General features: G+C 49.4%; 1 protein-coding gene across 1 annotated transcript in view; it reads right to left on the reverse strand.

The window, feature by feature from the left end:
• The window catches only part of LOC140198302 (butyrophilin subfamily 3 member A3-like), a 38,951-nt gene extending 20,145 nt beyond the window's left edge, over window positions 1–18,806 (reverse strand). Inside the window, exons 1-5 of the mRNA XM_072259374.1 lie at window positions 18,335–18,806; window positions 14,872–14,971; window positions 13,244–13,606; window positions 11,815–12,087; window positions 513–632 (exon numbers count right to left, since the gene is read on the reverse strand). Of these exons, the coding sequence (XP_072115475.1) occupies window positions 513–632; window positions 11,815–12,087; window positions 13,244–13,606; window positions 14,872–14,956 (841 nt within the window). The 5' untranslated portion in view covers window positions 14,957–14,971; window positions 18,335–18,806. The remainder of the gene's footprint in view (window positions 1–512; window positions 633–11,814; window positions 12,088–13,243; window positions 13,607–14,871; window positions 14,972–18,334) is intronic.
• Between the last annotated feature and the right edge of the window lie 2,191 nt (window positions 18,807–20,997).

Raw genomic sequence — 20,997 nt, forward strand, 5'->3', positions numbered from 1 at the left:
TTTGTGTTGTTTCATGCAGCACCATGGTCCTGGAGAATCGTTGTTTTGTTTTTACTGTGTACTGTACTAGCAGTTACAGTTGAAATGACAATAAAAGCGACTTGACTTGACTCCTTCCCAAGGACTTCCACCAACAATGGACTGTTCCCCAACCCCCCAAAGAACTCATAACCTGAAACTCACTTTGTAATCTGGATGTCTATCGCATCGTTAAGTCCCAGAACCCTCATGTAACAGTTAGCATAACATTTACAGTGTCAACGATTGGGGTTCAATTCCCACCACTGCCTGTGAGGTGTTTGTACGTTCTCCCCGTAACTGCGTGGGTTTCCTGCCGCTACTCCAGGTTCCCCCCAGAGTCCAAAGACATACCGGTTGGCAGGTTAATTAGTCACATGGGCATCACTGGGCGGTGCGCAGGCTCGTTAAGCCAGCGGGGGCCTGTTGACGTGCTGTAAGACGGCACCATCTCAAACAGCGGCAGAGAAATGACCCACAGCAGAGGGGCTTACCACTCGCATTTGTCCGCTTCCTGTAGTAAAGCCACGCAGTGCACACAAGTACAACAAGTAGAATGAGGAAGAACACCATGAACACGCTGAAGAATTTTGAAACACGTGGGAAGAATTCATCTGGGGAGAGGTGGGGAGAGAGAACACGAATTAAAATCTGACGCAGTACGCTCGCCAACTCATGCACATGGTGCCTGCATTTACATAACCCCCGTTACATTGAAATGGGCCCTCCAAGTCCCACATTCACAAATCCTCTTGATTTCTGCGTGCCATCTCTATGCAAGTCCAAATCTCATCGTGAAATATTGTCTGTTCCCACCATTCCATCATGGCTGATTTTTTTAAAAATCCCTCTCAGTTGAATTTTCCTACCTTCTCCCGTAACCTTTGACATCCAGATTAATCAACAACCTATCAACCTCCATTTTAAGTATATCCAAAGACTTGGCCTCCACAGCCGTCTGTGGCAATGAATTCCACAGATTCAACACCCTCGGGCTGAAGAAATTCCTCCTCATCTCTGTTCAAATAGGATGCCCCTCTATTTTGAGGCTGTGCCCTCGGGCACTACCCCCACTATAGGAAACACCCTCTCCACATCCACTCTATCTAGGCCTTTCAATATTCGGCTCAGTTCCGAGATTCCCCCTAATTCCTCTAAACTCCAGTGGGTACAGACCCAGAGCCCCAAATGCTCATCATGTTAACCCTTTCATCTCCAGAATCTTTCTCATGAACCTCATCCGGACCCTCTCTAATGCCAGCACATTTTCACGATACCCCAAGAGTGGTCTGACCAATGCGCTATAAGGCCTCAGTATTACAGACTTCATGACTCCTGTCCAGCAAACCCTCATCTCACTACATTGGCCAGGCCAATCCATGTTGAACTAATCTTCTGGTTCATGGATACAGGCTAGGTTCCTCTGGGCTTGTGTGTATAAGCTAACAGTGCCTCCGAGAAAGATATTCACCCCCCCCCCCCCCGGAAGTTTTCATGTTTGCCTGTTTTACAACATTGAATCACAGTGGACTTATTTTGGCTGTTTTTGATACTGATCAACAGAAAAAGACTCATGTCAAAGTGGAAAAAGATCTCTACAAAATTCATTACAAATATAAAACACTAAAATAAAATTGATTGCACAATTATTCAGCCCCTTTAATGTGACACATCAAATCATCACTGGTGCAGCCAATTGGTTTTAGAAGTCACATAATTAGTTAACTGCAGATCTCAAGTGTAATCAAGGTGTTTCAATTGATTGTAGTAAAAATACCCCTGTATCTGGAAGGTCCAACTGCTGGTGAGTCAGTATCCTAGCAAAAACTACACCACAGAGACAAAAGAACACTTCAAGCAACTCCATGAAAAGTTTATTGAAAAGCACAAGTCAGGAGATGGATAGAAGGAAATCTCCAATTCACTAAATAGCCCTTGCAGTACAGTTAAATCAATCATCAAAAAATGGGGGAAAAAATGCACAGCTGTATATCTGCCTAGAGCAGAGCACCCACAAAAACCGACTGACCGTGCAAGAAGGAGACCACCAAGAGACCCATGGCAGCTCTGGAGGAGTTACAAGCTTCAGTGGCTGAGATGGCAGAAACTGCACAGACAACAACTGTTGCCCGGGTGCTTCACCAGTCACAGCTTTATGGGAGAGTGGCGAAGAGAAAGCCACTGTTGAAAAAAGCTCACATGATATCTTGGCTAGAGTTTGCCAAAAGGCCTGTGAGAGACTCTGAAGTCAGCTGGAAGAAGGTTCTATGGTCTGATGAAACCAAAATTGAATGTTTTGACCATCAGACTAAACACTATGTGTGGGGTAAGCCAAACACCGCACATCATCGGAAACACACCATCACTACCGAGAAGCATGGTGGTGGCTGCATCCTGCTGTGAGGATGCTTCACTGCAACAGGCCCTGGAAGTCTTGTGAAGGTAGAGGGTAAACTGAATACAGCAAAATACAAGGAAGGTCTGGAGGAAAACCTGATGCAGTCTGCAAGAGAACTGTCACTTAAGAGAAGAATTGTTTTCTAGCAAGACAATCACCCCAAGTGTAAAGCTAAAGCTATACAGGAATGGCTTATAAACAACAAAGTCAATGTCCTGGAGTGGCCAATTCAGAGTCCAGACCTCAATCCAATTGAGAATTTGTGACTGGACTTGAAAAGGCTGTTCACTCACGATCCCTATGCAATCTGACGGAGCTTGAGCAGTTTTGTAAAGTAGAATGGGGAAAGATTGCAGTGTCCAGATCTGCAAAGCTGATAGAGACTTATCCACACAGACTCAAGGCTGTAATTGCTGCCAAAGGTACATCTACTAAATACTGACTTGAAGGGGGTGAGCAATTATACAATCAATTTTATGTTTAATAACTGTAATAAATTTAGACCAACATGCAGAGATTTGTTTTCACTTTGACACAAAAAGAGTCTTTTCTGTTGATCAGTGTCAAAAAAGCCAAATTAAATCCACTGTGATTCAATGTTGTAAAACAATAAAACATGAAAACTTCCAAGGAGGGGAGTGGATACTTTTATAGACACTGTATATCCCCGTGTCTTGCACTGGGCAACCCCATGTTCCCTAAAACTGCTTCCCCTTGCCTGACATCCCACTGACTTGCTCAGACTCACCACGGAGGCCCTCTGTTGTTCAGGGTCCACCATCAATGCTGTGTCCTAGCCGTCATATGCAAGCCAAGACGGTATGGTATGGAGAGCAAGCTGTCGCCCGTGTCGTAAGCTCCCACCCCCGCGCATCCGATGAACCCAAAGAAACGGCAGAGACCCACCCAGTTTGGCCCCAGTGGTATCGCAGGAATTGCCAGTTAGCACTAGACTCGATGTAGGGACTCCAGCACCGGTTCTCCCCCCCTCGGGGTTTACTCCCAAAGCCTTCTCCATGAGGGGGTCCAGCTGCAGGGCGGCGGAGGTTTGAGATCAGAGCTTTCCTTCTCCTAAGTGAGAAGGCTGAGGAGCCCCATCCGCCTGAGGCAGCTGGTTTTTAAGGTGCCATTGCCCCTTCTTCCGTCAGTAGAAATGGTTTTGTCAGGCTGAGCAGCCAAGCCACACGTGAAGGCCAGGAGCTGGACATGGTTGTCAGAATCTATTTGAGACGTACACCACTGAGAACACTTAACAGATCATGGGAGGTTATCCCCACTCCCATCAGCTATAACAACATCCATGTCCGCACGAAACCTGTGTGTGGTGCACCTGCACACACCCAGCCTGCAGGACGCACTCTTGAAGACACACTGAGCACGGGCATAGAACACAACAGCACAGTACAGGCCCTTCAGCCCACAATGTTGTGCTGGCCTTTTAATCTACCTTCCCTCCATTTTTTCTTACATCAATGTGACCAGTGTGTTAGATAAGTGATGGTCAGGGAAGCGAAGAAAGAGCTCCAATAGTAGAGAGCACCCCTGTGACCATCCCCCTCAGTAATCGTTGTCTCGTTTTGGATGCTGTTGAGGGGGGTGACCTGACAGAGGACGACCACAGTGATTGGGTCTCTGGAACTGAGCCTGGTTCCGTGGTGCCAGGAGAGAAGAAGATGAGGAATGCGGTAGTCATAGGGGATTCCATAGTGAGGGGAACAGACAGGAGGTTCTGTCAGCCTGATAGAGATACCCACATGGTGTGTTGCCTCCCAGGTGCCAGGGTACGGGATGCCTCGGATCGGGTGCAGAGTATACTGAAGGGAGAGGGTGAACAGCCAGAAGTCTTGGTACACGTTGGTACCAATGACATAGGTAGAAAAAGGGAGGAGGTCCTGAAGATAAAATTCAGGGAGTCGGTTAGGAAACTGAAAAGCAAGACCTTGAGGGTAGTAATCTCAGGGTTGCTGCCTGTGCCACGTGCTAGTGAGTGCAAGAATATCATGATCAGGCGAATTAATGTGTGGCTGAGAGACTGGTGTAGGGGGTAGGGATTCAGATTCCTGGATCATTGCGGCCTCTTCTGGGGGAGGTATGACCTGTACCAAAAGGATGGGTTACACCTGAACCCAGGGGGTCCAATATCCCAGTGGGCAGATTTAATAGAACTGCTGGGGAGGGTTTAAACTAATTTGGCACAGGGATGGGAACCACAGTGATAGAGCTGAGGAAGAGGAAAACAGAAATAAATCAAAGATAACGCGCAACAGAGATTATAGAAAGAACAGGCAGGAGATGAAGCATAATCACAGACAGTGGCATGAGTTACAGGGCAATAGAGGAATGGTACAGATAAAACAGAACGCAACAAATACTGGACTGAAAGTGTTATATTTGAATGCACGCAGCATAAGGAATTAAATAGGTGATCTTGAAATTCAGCTACAGGTTGGCAAGTATGACGTTGTGGCCATCTCTGAAACTTGGCTAAAGGATGGCTGCCATTGGGAGCTGAACGTCCAAGGATATACGGTGTATCAGAAAGATAGGCTAGAAGGCAGAGGGGGTGGTGTGGCTCTGTGTTTAAGAAATAATATTAAATCGTTGGAAATAGATGATATTGGATTGGAAGGTGTGTGGTCTCTATGGGTCGAGTTAAGAAATGGCAAGGGTAAAAGGACCCTAATGGCAGTTGTATACAGGCCTCCAAACAGCAGCCAGGATGTGGATTACAAATTACAGCAGGAGATAGAAAAGGCATGTCAGAAGGGCAATGTCATAATCGTTGGGGATTTTAATATGAAAGTGGATTGGGAAAACCAGGCCAGTACTGGGCCTCAAGAGAGAGAATTTGTAGAATGTCTACGGGATGGCTTTTTGGAACAGCTTGTTGTTGAGCCCACCAGGGGGATCGGCTGTGCTGGATTGGGTGTTGTGCAATGATCCAGAGGTGATGAGAGAGCTTAAGGTTAAGGAATCCTTAGGTAACACTGATCACAATATGATCGAGTTCACATTGAAATTTGAGAGGGAAAAAAATAAAATCCAATGTGTCCGTGCAATAAAGGAAATTACAATGGTATGAGAGGGGAACTGGCTGAAGTTGACTGAAAAGGGACATTAGCAGGAAGGACAGCAGAGCAGCAATGGCTGGAGTTACTGCAAAAAATGAGGGAAGTACAAGACAGATATATTCCAAATAAGAAGAAATTTTCAAAGAATGACATTACCATGGCCGACAAGTGAAGTCAGAGCCAAAGTAAAAGCAAAAGTGAGGACATACAAGGATGCCAAAGCCAGTGGGAAGATAGAGGATTGGGGAGCTTTTAAAAACTTGCAGTAGGAAACTAAGAAGGTCATTTCGAAGGAAAAGATGAATTCTGAGAGGAAGCTGACGACTAATATCAAAGAAGATACTAAAAGCTTTTTTAAGTATATAAAGGGTGAAAGGGAGTTGTGGGTAGATATAGGACCAATAGAAAATGACGCTGGAGATATTGTAATGAGAGAAGCAGAGATGGCAGAGGAACTGAATGCGCATTTTGCATCAGTCTTCACAGTCGAAGACGTCTGCAGTATACCGGACATTCAAGAGTGTAAGGGAAGTGAAGTATCTGCAGTGAAAATTATGACCGAGAAGGTGCTCAGGAAACTTAATGGTCTGAGGGTGGATAAATCTCCTGGACCTGATGGAATGCACCCTCAGGTTCTGAAGGAAGTAGCTGGAGAGATTGCGGAGGTATTAACAATGATCTTTCAAGAATCGATAGATTCTGGCATTGTACCGGATGACTGGAAAATTACAAATGTTACTCCGCTATTTAAGAAGGGTGGGAGGCAGCAGAAAGGAAACTATAGACCTGTTAGCCTGATATCAGTGGTTGGGAAGTTGTTGGAATTGATTGTTAGGGATGAGATTATGGAACACCTGGAGGTACATGACAAGATAGACCAAAGCCAGCATGGTTTCCTGAAAGGAAAATCCTGCCTGACTAACCTACTGCAATTCTTTGAGGAAATTACAAGCAGGGTAGACAAAGGAGATGCAGTAGACATGGTGTACTTGGATTTTAAGACCTTTGACAAGGTTCCACACATGAGGCTGCTTTGCAAGATAAGAGCCCATGGAATTACAGGTAAATTACTAGCGTGGGTGGAGCATTGGCTGATCAGCAGAAATCAGAGAGCGGGAATAAAGCGATCCTATTCTGGTTGGTGTTCCAAAGGGGTCGGTGTTGGGACCACTGCTTTTTACGATGTTTGTCAATGTTCTGGGACCTCTACTTTCCATGATTTTTATTAACGACCTGGATGTGGGGGTAGAAGGGTGGGTTGGCAAGTTTGCAGACGACACAAAGGTTGGTGGTGTTGTGAGTAGTGTAGAGGATTGTCAAAGATTGCAGAGAGACATTGATAGGATGCAGAAGTGGGCTGAGAAGTGGCAGATGGAGTTCAACCCGGAGAAGTGTGAGGTGGTACACTTTGGAAGGACAAACTCCAAGGCAGAGTACAAAGTAAATGGCAGGATACTTGGTAGTGTGGAGGAGCAAAGGGATCTGGGGGTACATGTCCACAGACCCCTGAAAGTTGCCTCAGAGGTGGATAGGGTAGTTAAGAAAACTTATGGGGTGTTAGCTTTCATAAGTCGAGGGATAGAGTTTAAGAGTCGCGATGTAATGATGCAGCTCTATAAAACTCTGGTTAGGCCACACTTGGAGTACTGTGTCCAGTTCTGGTCACCTCACTATAGGAAGGATGTGGGAGCATTGGAAAGGGTACAGAGGAGATTTACCAGGATGTAGCCTGGTTTAGAGAGTATGCATTATGATCAGAGATTAAGGGAGCTAGGGCTTTACTCTTTGGAGAGAAGGAGGATGAGAGGAGACATGATAGAGGTATACAAGATATTAAGAGGAATAGATAGAGTGGATAGCCAGCGCCTCTTCCCCAGGACACCACTGCTCAATACAAGAGGACATGGCTTTAAGGTAAGGGGTGGGAAGTTCAAGGGGGATATTAGAGGAAGGTTTTTCACTCAGAGAGTGGTTGGTGCGTGGAATGCCCTGCCTGAGTCAGTGGTGCAGGTAGATACACTAGTGAAATTTAAGAGACTACTAGACAGGTATATGGAAGAATTTAAGGTGGAGGGTTACCTGGGAGGCAGGGTTTGAGGGTCGGCACAACATTGTGGGCTGAAGGGCCTGTACTGTTCTATGTACTATATTCTCAACTATGGTATTAATGAATTTGTGGCTAAATTTGCTGATGATACAAAGATAGGCGGAAGAGTGAGTAGTGTTGAGGAAACAGAGAACCTACAGAGAGACTTAAATAGTTTAGGGGAATGGGCAAAGAAGTGGCAAATGAAATACAATGTTGGAAAGTGTATGGTTATGCACTTTGGTGGAAGAAATAAACAGGCAGACTATTATTTAGATGGGGAGAGAATTCAAAATGCAGAGATGCAAAGGGACTTGGGAGTCCTTGTGCAGGATACCCTAAGGGTTAACCTCCAGGTTGAGTCGGTTGTGAAGAAGGTGAATGCGATGTTGGCATTCATTTCTAGAGGTATAGAATATAAGAACAGGGATGTGATGTTGAGGCTCTATAAGGCACTCATGAGACACACTTGGAGTATTGTCTGCAGTTTTGGGCTCCTTATTTTAGAAAGGATATACTGACATTGGAGAGGGTTCAGAGAAGATTCACGAGGATGATTCCAGGAATGAAAGGGTTACCGTATGAGGAACGTCAGGCAGCTCTTGGGCTGTATTCCCTGGAGTTCAGGAGCATGACGGGGGGATCTCATAGAAACATTCAGATTGTTAAAAGGTCTGAACAGATTAGATATGGCGAAGTTATTTCCCATGGTAGGAGATGCTAGAACAAGAGGGCATGACTTCAGGATTGAAGGACGTCAGTTTAGAACAGAGATGCAGAGAAATTACTTAGTCAGAGGGTGGCAAATCTGTGGAATTTGTTGCCACGAGCGGCTGTGGAGGCCAAGTCATTGGGTGCGTTTAGGGCAGAGATAGATAGGATCTTGATTAGCCAGGGCATCAAAAGGTATGGGGTGAAAGCAGGGGAGTGGGGGTGACTGGAAAAATTGGATCAGTTCTTGATTGAATGGCAGACTCGATGGCCCGAATGGCCTACTTCTGATCCTATATCTTATGGTCTTATGTCTTGAATGTTCCTAATGTATCTGCCTCCACCACCACCCCCCAGCAAGGCATTCCGTGCACCCACCACTGTCCGTGTTTAAAAAACCTACCCCTGACATCCCTCCCAACTATATTTTCCTCAAATTACCTTTTTAAAATTATTCCTCCTTGTATTAGCCGTTTCTACCCTGAGGAAAAGCACTTGATCTATGCCTCTTTTAAAGTCACCTCTCATCCTCCTTTGCTCCTAAGCGAAAAGCTCTAGCTCACTAAACCTTTCCGCATAAGACGTGCTCTCCAATCCAGACAGCATCCCGGTAAACCTCCTCTGCACCCTCTCTAAAGCTTCCACATTCTTCAGATAGGAGCTGACCAGAAATGAACGTGTGGTCTAACCAGAGTTTTATAGAGTTGCAACGTTACCTCGCGGCTCTTGAACGCGATCCCCCAACTAATGAAGGCCAACCCACCGTACGCCTTCTTAACCACCCTATCCACTTGACTCGATGGACGTGGACCCCCAGATCCCTCTGTTCCTCCACACGGCTAAGAATCCTGCCATTATCCTGCCTTCCAATTCGACCTTCCAAACTGACACACCTCCGGATTCTCAGTCCAGCTTTGCATCCTGCACGTTCTGTTGTAACCGACGGCAGCCTCCCGGACTGTCCGCACCACCACCTCCACTCAGCGGTAGGTTGAGCTATCACTCAATGAGGGTGAGAGGTAGAAGATGACAAGTGGACAACCAAAGGCTTTTTCCACAGGCCGGAAATGGCCAAATCAAGGGAACTCAATTTTAGGGTGATGGGAGGGCAGTATAGGGGGGGACATCCGAGGAAGTTCTTCACACAGAGAATGGTGAGCACATGGAACGTCCTACCAGAGGTGGTGGTAGAGTGAGATACAACAGGGATATTTAAGAAACCCTCACAACACGCTGGAGGAACTCAGCAGGTCGGGCAGCATCCGTGGAGACGATCAGTCAACGTTTCAGGCCGGAACCCTTCGTCAGGACTGTAGAGGGAAGGGGCAGAGGCCCTATAAAGAAGGTGGGGGGAGGGTGAGAAGGAGAAGGCTGGTAGGTTCCAGGTGAAAAACCAGTAAGGGGAAAGATAAAGGGGCGGGGGAGGGGAAGCAGGGAGGTGATACGCAGGAAAGGTGAAGAAGGAATAGGGGAAAACACAATGGGTAGTAGAAGGAGGTGGAACCATGAGGGAGGTGATAGGCAGCTGGGGTAGGGGGCAGAGTGACATAGGGAGAGGGGAAGGGAGGGGGAGGGAATTACCGGAAGTTGGAGAATTCAATGTTCATGCCAAGGGGCTGGAGACTACCTAGACGGTATATGAGGTGTTGCTCCTCCATCCTGAGTTTAGCCTCATCGTGGCAGTAGAGGAGGCCATGTATGGACATATCTGAATGGGAGTGGGAAGCAGAGCTGAAATGGAAATTGAAGGGATATGTAGGAGACTCTTAGGCACAAGGATGAAAGAAAAATGCAGGGCTATGTACAAAATGAGGATTAAATTGATCTTAGAGTAGGTGAAACAGAAAATGTACAACAGCACAGGATCAGGCCAGAATGTTGCGCCAGCCCAGTTAAATTAGCAATCAAGTGGCCAGCACTGTGGGCCATAGGGCCTGCGCTGTTCGATGTTATCAAGTTGGCACAGCTCGGAACCACATCCATCTTTAGGCAAGTATCACCGAGACTGTCCTGAGCAGTTGCATCACTGTCTGGTACGGGAATCGCCAGGCCCACCAGGGTTTCCCTTCCACCCACCACGGGAATCACCAGGCCCACCAGGGTTTCCCTTCCACCCACCACGGGAATCGCCAGGCCCACCAGGGTTTCCCTTCCACCCACCACGGGAATCGCCAGGCCCACCAGGGTTTCCCTTCCACCCACCACGGGAATCGTCAGGCCCACCAGGGTTTCCCTTCCACCCACCACGGGAATCGCCAGGCCCACCAGGGTTTCCCTTCCACCCACCACGGGAATCGCCAGGCCCACCAGGGTTTCCCTTCCACCCACCACGGGAATCGCCAGGCCCACCAGGGTTTCCCTTCCACCCACCACGGGAATCACCAGGCCCACCAGGGTTTCCCTTCCACCCACCACGGGAATCACCAGGCCCACCAGGGTTTCCCTTCCACCCACCACGGGAATCGCCAGGCCCACCAGGGTTTCCCTTCCACCCACCACGGGAATCGCCAGGCCCACCAGGGTTTCCCTTCCACCCACCACGGGAATCACCAGGCCCACCAGGGTTTCTCTTCCACCCACCACATCTTCACCATCAGCGCTGTGTGTGCAGGGGCCTCAGCATCGGCAATGATCCCTCCCATCAGTCCAGCAGACCCCTCCATCAGGCAGAATGTTCTCAGAACTGCTCTTTCTCCCAGACTGTGTGGCTACCGGGACTCCCAGCCACCACCCATGTCTCACCACGTAATGAAACATCAGTAGCATTACACTGTTCACTTTCTACCTCGTGTCAAAAATGCACCTTAACATTTGCTAACTTATTTACGGTAGTACTACTTTGGGGAGGAGATGTATCTCTACCGAGGAGAGATACAAGGTGCTACTTCCATCCGCTACCCTGCAGCTCACCCTTGGCCAAGGTGAAACAACCGCTTAGTCCCCTGATCAGGGTCCCATGCAGGCATGGAAGCCGGTGGTGGACGGTCATAGAAGCATATCACAAGACCACTAACGCCAGGCAGACAATCTCTGAAGAGTATTGACGACGGCTGGGGGGGGGGGGGGGGGGGTTGTCACCCATCTTATAAAGGCACTGCCCAGAAAGTGGCAATGGCAAACCACTTCTGTAGAAAAGTTTGCTAAAAACAATAATGGTCATGGAAAGACCATGACTGCCCATGTCATACAACATGGTACATGAAGATCAAATAAATGTTATCTTGTGTGTTATTTGTGTGAGTTACATGTACTGTATTGTGTACCTTGCTCCAGAGGAGCATTGTTTCGTTTGACGGTACACGTGTATGGCCGAATGACAATAAATTGGACTTGAACTTCCCCCAGCCTGCTACATGCGACAATGCCGTATCTGTTGGGTTGCAGATTCACCGAGCTGCATGAGACCGGTTGTGATGACACCACAGCCTCTCTCCTGACCTGCCAGTGGCATTCACCCAGGCACCATCCCCCGGTTTATGCCCACAGTGCCCTCTCCCCACCACCAGTTCGCTCCTCGTCTCTGGACTGACCTGGGATCCTCAGCCTGGACGTCAGCACCTTCAGCGTGCCGGCCTTCACCCTGCACTTGACGTCGGTCATGTCACTCATCACCTTCAAGGTGCTGGCAATGCGGTAGAAGCCATCTGGGTCCTTTGTCATCTGGGACTCAGCCTTCACCTCCTGCTCCCCGCTTCTGGTCCACTGAATACTGGGTTTGGGGTACCAGCCAGAGGAGCTGCACTTGATCTTGATCCTGTTGCCTTGGTAACCTTCCAAACGAATGGAAGGTTGAAGGCCCAGGCCTGTGAAGAGGCAAATCAGGTTTAGTATCACTGACATTTGTTGTGAAATTTGTTGTCTTGCCGCAGCAGTACAGTCAGTGCAAGACGTAAAAATCACTATCAATTAAAATAAGAATCTATGTTAAAAAAAACATAGCAAAATAGTGAAGTGGTGTCCGTGGACCTTTTAGAAATGTGATGGTGGAGGGGAAGAAGCTGGTCCTAAAACATGTCTTCATGTGTGTCTTCGGGCTCTTATACCTCCTGCTTTTTTAAAAAAATTATTGTGTTCTTTATCTTGTTGTGTTTTATTTAGTGCCGCATGGAATCCAGTGTAATTGTTATTTCATCTGTGTACTGGAAACAACACTGAACGATCTTGAATCTCCTCCCTGATGTAGAATGTCACCACCTTGAGGCATCGCCTTTTGAAGGTGTCCTGGATGCTGAGGAGGCTCGGGGCCCACGAGGGAGCAGGCCGCGTCTGTATCCTCTGCAGACTGGCTGCCTCGCTGCCTGGTATGGAGGGGCCACTGCGCAGGATCGGAAAAAGCTGCAGAATGTTGTAAACTCAGACAGCTCCATCGAGGCCACCAGCCACCCCGCCTTTCAAAAGGCAATGACTCAGATTTGCAGCATCCACCATTAAGGGCCTTCACCGTCCAGGACATGCCCTGTTCTCATGTTACCACCTAAGAGGAGGTACAGGAGCCTGAGGAGAAGGCCAGAATGAATTAAATTGGGGGAAAAGAGAGGTTTGGAGATGCAGGGAGGGAGGGAGAGGGTTGTCAAGATGGGTTGATATGGGGGAGAGAGATATGGGATGTGTATGATCTTGCACTTTGGTAGAAGGAATAGAGGCCTAGACTACTTTCTAAACAGGGAGAAAATTCAAAGAGACTTGTGAGTCCTCGTGCAGGATGAACTTGCAGGTCAAATTAGCAGCAGGGAAGGCAAATGCAACGTTGGCATTTACTTTGAGAGGACTGAAATAAAAGAGCAAGGATATACAAGGGATTGGTCGGACCACATGGAGTATCAAGAGCAATTTTGGGCCCCAGAAACGATGTGTTGGCATTGGAGAGGGTCGAGAGGTTGTTCACAGGAATGATCTTGGGAGACAAATATTAGATTAGAGAGGAGGTTGGGACAGAGACAAGGTATCCGAGAAACTTACTGGAAACCTTCAGTGAAACGACAGCCTGCTCGGGGACTCTGTTATACTCCACCATACACAAGTATTCCCCCTCATCGGCCAGCCGCACACCACTCAACCTGAGCGAGACATTGCCCTTCTGGAAGTCGTCCTTGAAGAGCTCGGTGCGGCCCCGGTAAGCCTCGTCCTGGCCCTCCACAACATCCTTGCCGTTGCGGTACCGGTGGACGACGGTGCTCGCCTTGGTGTCACTGCGCATCCAGCGTATCTCCATGCTGGGTGGCATGTTCTCCGGGACCAGCTGACACTCCAGGACAGCCACGCTCTGAACCATGGCCGCGACGGCCTGCGCCGGCCCCGTGACCTTGAACTGTTCTACCCTCTCTGTCGTGGGAGAGAGGAGAGAAGCAGGTGTGTTATCCTCACGGATACTCGAGCAATGATACACAAAGGGTGAGCGCGCTATACAGCAGGCAATTAGGAAGGCTGGTTTTGGGGGGGGGGTAGCAGTTGGCATAATGCTTGACTGTAAGGGCTTTATATGTTCTCCCTATGACCATGTGAGTTTCTTCTGGTTACCCCCCGCAGTCCAAAGACGTACTGGTTACTAGGTTAATTGGTCATGGCTGTAATTGGGTAGCACAAGTTCGAACGGCCTGTTACCCAGCAGTATCTTGGGATATTCAGGATAGATAAAAATCCTGAGGAAGGGACTCAGCCTGAAATGTCGACCATTTATTCCTCTCCATACAGGCTGCCTGACCTGCTGAAGTTCTCCAGGATTCTGCGTGTGGCCTTTACTTTTAATATTTTCAGTCAGATGACTATAAACTTGAAACTTGAAAAGCAAGTAAGAAAGAGGAATAGGAGCCGGCCAATCTATAACAGGCCCCTCCTGCCCAACGAGGCCGTACCACCCAATTACAACCATGTGACCCACGAATCTACTAACCCGTACATCTCTGGGACGTGGGAGGGAACTGGGGCACTCAGAGGTGGTCACAGGGAGAACGTATTTCCAGAAAGAACCTGCTCCGCAATGTCACCAAGACAAAGGAAGTGGTTGTCGACTTCAGAACTCACCCCCATCACATCCCTTTTTCACATGCACGGCACAGCAGTGGAAACTGTGAGCGGTTTCAAACTCCTGGGAGCGCACGTCTCACACAACCTCTCGTGGTCCCAGGACACATCGTACGCAATCGGGAAAGCTCACCAACACCCCTGCTTTCTGAGGGGAGCGGGTCTTTGCACATCTATACTCATGTCATTCTACAGATGAGTAGCAGAGAGCATCCTAACAAGATGCATCACTGCTTGCGGTGGAACCTGCAGTGCAGCGGACTCTACAACCGGTAGTCAGAACTGCCCAGTGCATCACTGGCACCTATCAACAATGCATATCCAGAAAGGTGCCAGAAACAACCAGAGTCTAAGGACAGTCCGCCACTGCCACCACAGCACACGCACAACTCACCAATCCTAATCGGTACATATATGGGACATGGGTGAAAACCAGACAACCTGGTGGAAATACAAACTCCTTACAAGCAGCAGTGGGAATTGAAACCTGCGCAATAACGTGACTGAATTAACCGTACGCTGCTGTGCCGCCATGAGAGAGGACTTCAGAAAATGGCATCACTCACGGGTGCAGGTGAAGTAGATCCTACAGAAGAGCAGGATTAGAGTCCAGCGTATCTTCCATCTACCCATCTCTCTTCGCATCAGCATTAAACCAATGGATCCCTGCAACAGAGCAAAAAATGGATAATAAAAACCGCTGAGAGAATCACCGGGGTCTCCCTCCCTCCCGTATGTGATATTTACCGGGATTGTCGTAGGTAAAGGGCCCAAAGTATTGTTGAGGTTCCCAACCACCCATCCCACAAACTCTTTAACCCACTACTGTCAGGAAGAAGGTACGGAAACATCAGTAGGATTAGTCATATTAGTATATTAAAATATTATTAAATTAGTTATATATATTAATAATTAAAAATGTTTTCTTGTGTTTTATTTTGTGCTGCATGGAATCAATGGATTAATATATATTAATATATTATTAATATAGTAATACCATATATTAATATATTATTACTGTATTATTATTATTACTACATATTAGTCATACACTAGCTTCTTCCCTCAGGCTGTGAGACTAATGAGTACTCTGCTACCCCCCCCGGTCTCAATAGGAGAGCGAGCTGTTTACCTGTGCTGAGCTCTATATGCATTTTGAATTATATTTTATTATTTTGCCTGTGGAAACATTTTGTTTTATGTGCCGTGTGTGATACATGTGCTGTGGGTGCCAATGTGGTCTGGAGGAACGTTGCTTTGTTTGGTTGTATATATGTACAGTCAGATAATAAACTTGAAAAGGAGGTAAGAGAAGAGGAGCAGGAGTTGGCTAATCCACTACCCTGCTCTGCCATTCGGTAAGTCAGCGGATGCTTATTTATGTTAACGTGCTGTAGGGTTTCACTGATAATGTAATGGTTTCTCTGTAGCAGCAATGTTTGGGTTATGACTGGAGATAACAGGGTTCGGAATGCTGTTGTTCTTTCTTGTGAGTCTGGAAGAGAGATTTTCCCAGTCTTTTGCTTGGGAGAGATGAGGAGAGAAGACGTGAATGGAGAGAGTTGGTAGACCACCAGACAGGGTGGACTTGGAGCGAGGGTCCGAAGGGCAGCGACGATCGGAGGAGGTCGATGGTGGACAATCGGTTTATCACTGAGCTCCAACATTGCGCAACAGACTGATTAATAAGATTGGGCCCTTTTTTTCTTTATTTATTGTTTCTTTACTAACCATATAGTCAAAGTAAGAATTATTAAAATTCATCGTTTAATCGCATATTGTGTACTGTTTGTTATTTTGGGGGGCTGATTTGTAACAGGGGACACATCGCAGCACCCACCCAAGCGAGATTTCTTTAAGTTTAGCCAGGCCGGGGGCCACCACCCCCTATATTAAACCGCTAGCCGAAGTGAGAGTCACACTTAATTTAGAGATAAAGTACAGTAACAGGCCCTTCGGGTCTTACAAGCCTAAAGCACCCAATTTCATCCACGTGAGCAATGAACCGACTAACCCGTGTGTCTTTGGAATGCTGGCGGAAACCGGACCACCGGCAAGAAACACATGCAGTCACGTGCAGAACGTACCAAGTCCTTCCGCTAATCATACCACCCAATCCGTGTGCTTGGATCTTCAGAAGGTCTTTGACAAGCTGCCATACGAGGCTGCCGAACAAGCTACGAGCCCACGGTACCACAGAAAAGATTCTAGCACGGAGAAAGCAGTGGCTGACTGGCAGGAAGCACAGAGTGGGAATAAAGGGGGCCTTTTCTGGTTGGCTGCCAGTGACTAGTGGTGTTCTGCAGGCATTGGTGTTGGGACCCATGCTTTTTACGTTATACGACAATGATCTGGATGACAGAATTGATGGTTTTGTGACCAAGACTGTGGATGAAACAAAAATAAATAGAGGGGCAGGTAATTTTTCAGGAATCAGGGACTCTGCAGAAAGACTTAGACATATCAGGAGAATGGGCAAAGAAGTGACAGATCGAATACAGTGTGGGGAAGTGTAGGGTCATGTACTTTGGTAGAAATAATAAAAGCATTGACTATTTTCTGAACAGGGAAAAAATTCCATCAACCCAACGACAAGCGCCATCCCTCGCTGCACACATTCCTCCAAACCATCAAGCCCCGTCCATCCACGCACACATTGTCCAACCCAACAACAAGCCCCATCCATCCATCCATCCACCCACATACACAATCCTGCAACCCAACAGCAAGCTGACTGTGGACTCGTTGACTCGTGGTCGCTGGCTTTTTGATTTCTGATTTCAGCACAATCAATATACCGCCCCATAACTTCATATAAGTGGAGAAGATGTTTCCTATAGTGGGGGGAGTCCAGGTCCAGAGGGCACAGCCTCAGAATAGATGGACGTCCACTTACAACAGAGATGAAGCCAAATTTCTTTAGCCAGAGAGTGTTGAATCTGTGGAATTCATTGCCACAGACAGCTGAAGAAGCAAGTCATTGGGTATATTTAAAGCAGAGGCTTGGATTGATGGGAGAAGGAGTTAAGACAGGAAGGGAAGGAATTATATTGACTTGACTTAGAATTGGCATACTATGCTTAATTATTCCTTGTATCCTGTTGGATACATCACCCTGGGATGTGAAGGCATTGTCATCACTGTGAAACAGTTGAACACATTATTTTACAGTGTAAAGCGTACAGGGTTGAAAGAAAGCAAATACAGGCTGCACTCCTAGCTTTGGGGTTGACAGTTTTCATTTTAAAATTTTACTAAGTTATGGAAGAGATGTGTCTTTCAGTATTTACAATCTACAGGGCTCTTCGGGGTAATTTAGTTTTCAGTTAAACATAGAAACATAGAAAACCTACAGCACAATACAGGCCCTTCGGCCCACTAAGCGGTGCCAAACATGTCCCTACTGTAGATATTACTAGGCTTAGCAATACATAGCCCTCTATTTTTCGAAGCTCCATGTACCTATCCAAAAGTCTCTTAAAAGACCCTATTGTATCCGCCTCCACCACCGTTACCGGCAGCCCATTCCACGCACTCACCACTCTCTGAGTAAAAAACTTACCCCTGACATCTCCTCTGTACCTGCTCCCCAGCACCTTACACCATTTCAGTCCTGGGAAAAAGCCTCTGACTATCCACACGATCAATGCCTCTCATCATTCTATACACCTAAACGATTCATGCGGAGTCGCTGCGAGCAGCTGATGAAGGAGTGGAAAGAGATTTACTTCCCAACTCTCTCCACACCACACTCCAGTCCGGCTGGTGACGGTAAGGCTCCTTGAAGTTGGACTGCGAACCTCCATCAAAAGTCAAAAGAAGGTTCTCGATTTGTCGGGGCATCAAAGGCGGGGAATGGGTTTAAACGGATAATAAACCAGCGATGATGAAATGGCGGAGCGGAGCCGACCCGAGGTGCCGAATTCTGTTCATGTGTCCGATGGAACCGGCCGGAGTCCGGCCGGCAGACCCCGGCCCGGTCCCGGGGACAACGCCTCGGCCCGAGGTAACCATTCGGCCCATACTCACCTGCTGGGGGAACGGCGGCCTCTCTCCGTGCGAGTGCGAGATGAGGGCCTTCCGGGACTTCTTTAGTTTCACTTTGCGAGCGGGCCGCAGGGCGGAATCGGGCTCCCCGCGATCAGAAACGGCCGGGGCCCCGTCCGGCCGACCCCCTCAGCGGCAGCTTAAACATCTCCGTCCCGGCACTACGCTGTCGACTGCAGAGCCGCCGCTCTCCCCGGAGAAAGAGCCACAGCCGCGGCGGCGGTCGCTCTCTCCTCTCCCTCTCCCTCTGCCACTTCCGCAACCACTGCCCGGATCGTCACAAAGTCCAGAGACCGCTGTTGCGCTTCAGTCGGCGTCCCCGTCACCGAAAAACCCCGACTCCGGGTACGGAGCGAATACAGGCGCGGCCGCCGGGCATCGAGGGAACCAGAACTGTCACCTTTCAGATCGTAGAGATAATCGTTTGGGGCTAAACTATTATTGAAAGACAATAGGAAAACATCCTGCTGGATTGTGTGACTGTGCTTGTCCGGAGACAGTCCAGCATGTTTTGCTGAGCTGTAACCGATATCAAATTGAAAGAAGATGTTGTTCAAGGGGCTGTTTGTTTTTCTATTAAATAATTGTTTGGCCACCAAGAGAACCGACATCAGATTGAAGAGTTTATTATTCAGTTTGTACGTGGGGAGGGAGAGAGGTGGGGAATAGTGGGGGGGAGAGAGGTGGGGGATAGTGGGGGGAGAGAGAGGTGGGGGATAGTGGGGGAGGGAGAGAGGTGGGGGATAGTGGGGGGGGGATAGTGGGGGGAGAGAGAGGTGGGGAATAGTGGGGGGAGAGAGAGGTGGGGAATAGTGGGGGGAGAGAGGTGGGGGATAGTGGGGGGGAGGGAGAGAGGTGGGGGATAGTGGGGAAGAGAGGGGTGGGGGAATAGTGGGGGAAGAGAGAGGGGTGGGGAATAGTGGGGGGAGAGAGAGGGGTGGGGGAATAGTGGGGGGAGAGAGAGGGGTGGGGGAATAGTGGGGGGAGAGAGGGGTGGGGAATAGTGGGGGAAGAGGGGTGGGGAATAGTGGGGGGGAGAGAGGGGGGGAATAGTGGGGGGAAAGAGGGGGGAATAGTGGGGGGAGAGAGGGGGGAATAGTGGGGGGAGAGAGGGGGGAATAGTGGGGGGAGAGAGGGGTGGGGGAATAGTGGGGAGAGAGAGGGGGGTGGAGGAATAGTAGGGGGAGAGAGAGGGACGGGGGAATAGTGGGGGGGGAGAGGGGTGGGGGAATAGTGGGGGGGAGAGAGAGGGGTGGGGGAATAGTGGGGGGGAGAGGGGTGGGGGAATAGTGGGGGGGGAGAGGGGTGGGGGAATAGTGGGGGGGAGAGAGGGGTGGGGGAATAGTGGGGGGGAGAGAGAGGTGGGGAAATAGTGGGGAGAGAGAGAGGTGGGGAATAGTGGGGGGAGAGAGGGGTGTGGAATAGTGGGGGGAGAGAGGGGTGGGGACTAGTGGGGAGAGAGACAGGTGGGGAAATAGGGGGGAGAGAGGGGTGGGGACTAGTGGGGAGAGAGACAGGTGGGGAAATAGTGGGGAGAGAGGGGTGGGGAATAGTGGGGGGAGAGAGGGGTGGGGAATAGTGGGGGGAGAGAGTTGTGGTGGAATAGTGGGGAGAGAGATAGAGAGGCAGGGGAACGGGTGAGAGAGGGGGTGGGGGAATAGTGGGGAGAGAGAGGGGTGGGGGAATAGTGGGGGGAGAGAGAGGGGTGGGGGAATAGTGGGGGAAGAGAGAGGGATGGGGAATAGTGGGGGGAGAGAGAGAGGTGGGGGAATAGTGGGGGAGAGAGGGGGGAATAGTGGGGAGAGAGATAGAGAGGCAGGGGAACGGGTGAGAGAGGGGGTGGGGGAATAGTGGGGAGAGAGAGGGGGGAATAGTGGGGAGAGAGATAGAGAGGCAGGGGAACGGGTGAGAGAGGGGGGTGGGGGAATAGTTGGGGAGAGAGGGGTGGGGGAATAGTTGGGGAGAGGGGGTGGGGGAAGAGAGAGGGGTGGGGGAATAGTGGGGGAAGAGAGAGGGGTGGGGGAAGAGAGGGGTGGGGGAAGAGTGGGGGGAGAGAGGGGTGGGGAATAGTGGGGGGAGAGAGAGGGGTGGGGAATAGTGGGGGGAGAGAGAGGGGTGGGGGAATAGTGGGGGGAGAGAGAGGGGTGGGGGAATAGTGGGGGGAGAGAGGGGTGGGGAATAGTGGGGGGAGAGAGTGGTGGGGGAATAGTGGGAGAGAGAGCGGTGGGGGAATAGTGGGAGAGAGAGGGGAGAGAGAGGGGTGGGGGAGAGGGAGTGGGGGGGAGAGGGGGGTGTGGGATAGTGGGGGGGAGAGAGGGGTGGGGAATAGTGGGGGAGAGAGAGGGGTGGGGGATAGTTGGGGAGAGAGAGGGGTGGGGGAATAGTGGGGAGAGAGCGAGAGGGGCAATAGTGGGGGGAGAGAGTTGGGGGAATAGTGGGGGGAGAGAGGGACGGAATAGTGGGGGGGAGAGAGGGGTGGGGGATAGTGGGGGGAGAGGGGTGGGGGATAGTGGAGGGTGGGGGATAGTGGGGGGAGAGAGAGGTGGGGAATAGTGGGGGGAGAGAGAGGGGCAGGGGAATAGTGGGGGAGAGAGGGGTGGGAAATAGTGTGGGCAGAGAGAGGTGGGGAAATAGTGGGTGAGAGG

Source organism: Mobula birostris, chromosome 5, assembly GCF_030028105.1.
Source record: "Mobula birostris isolate sMobBir1 chromosome 5, sMobBir1.hap1, whole genome shotgun sequence".
NCBI classification, from domain to species: domain Eukaryota; kingdom Metazoa; phylum Chordata; class Chondrichthyes; order Myliobatiformes; family Myliobatidae; genus Mobula; species Mobula birostris.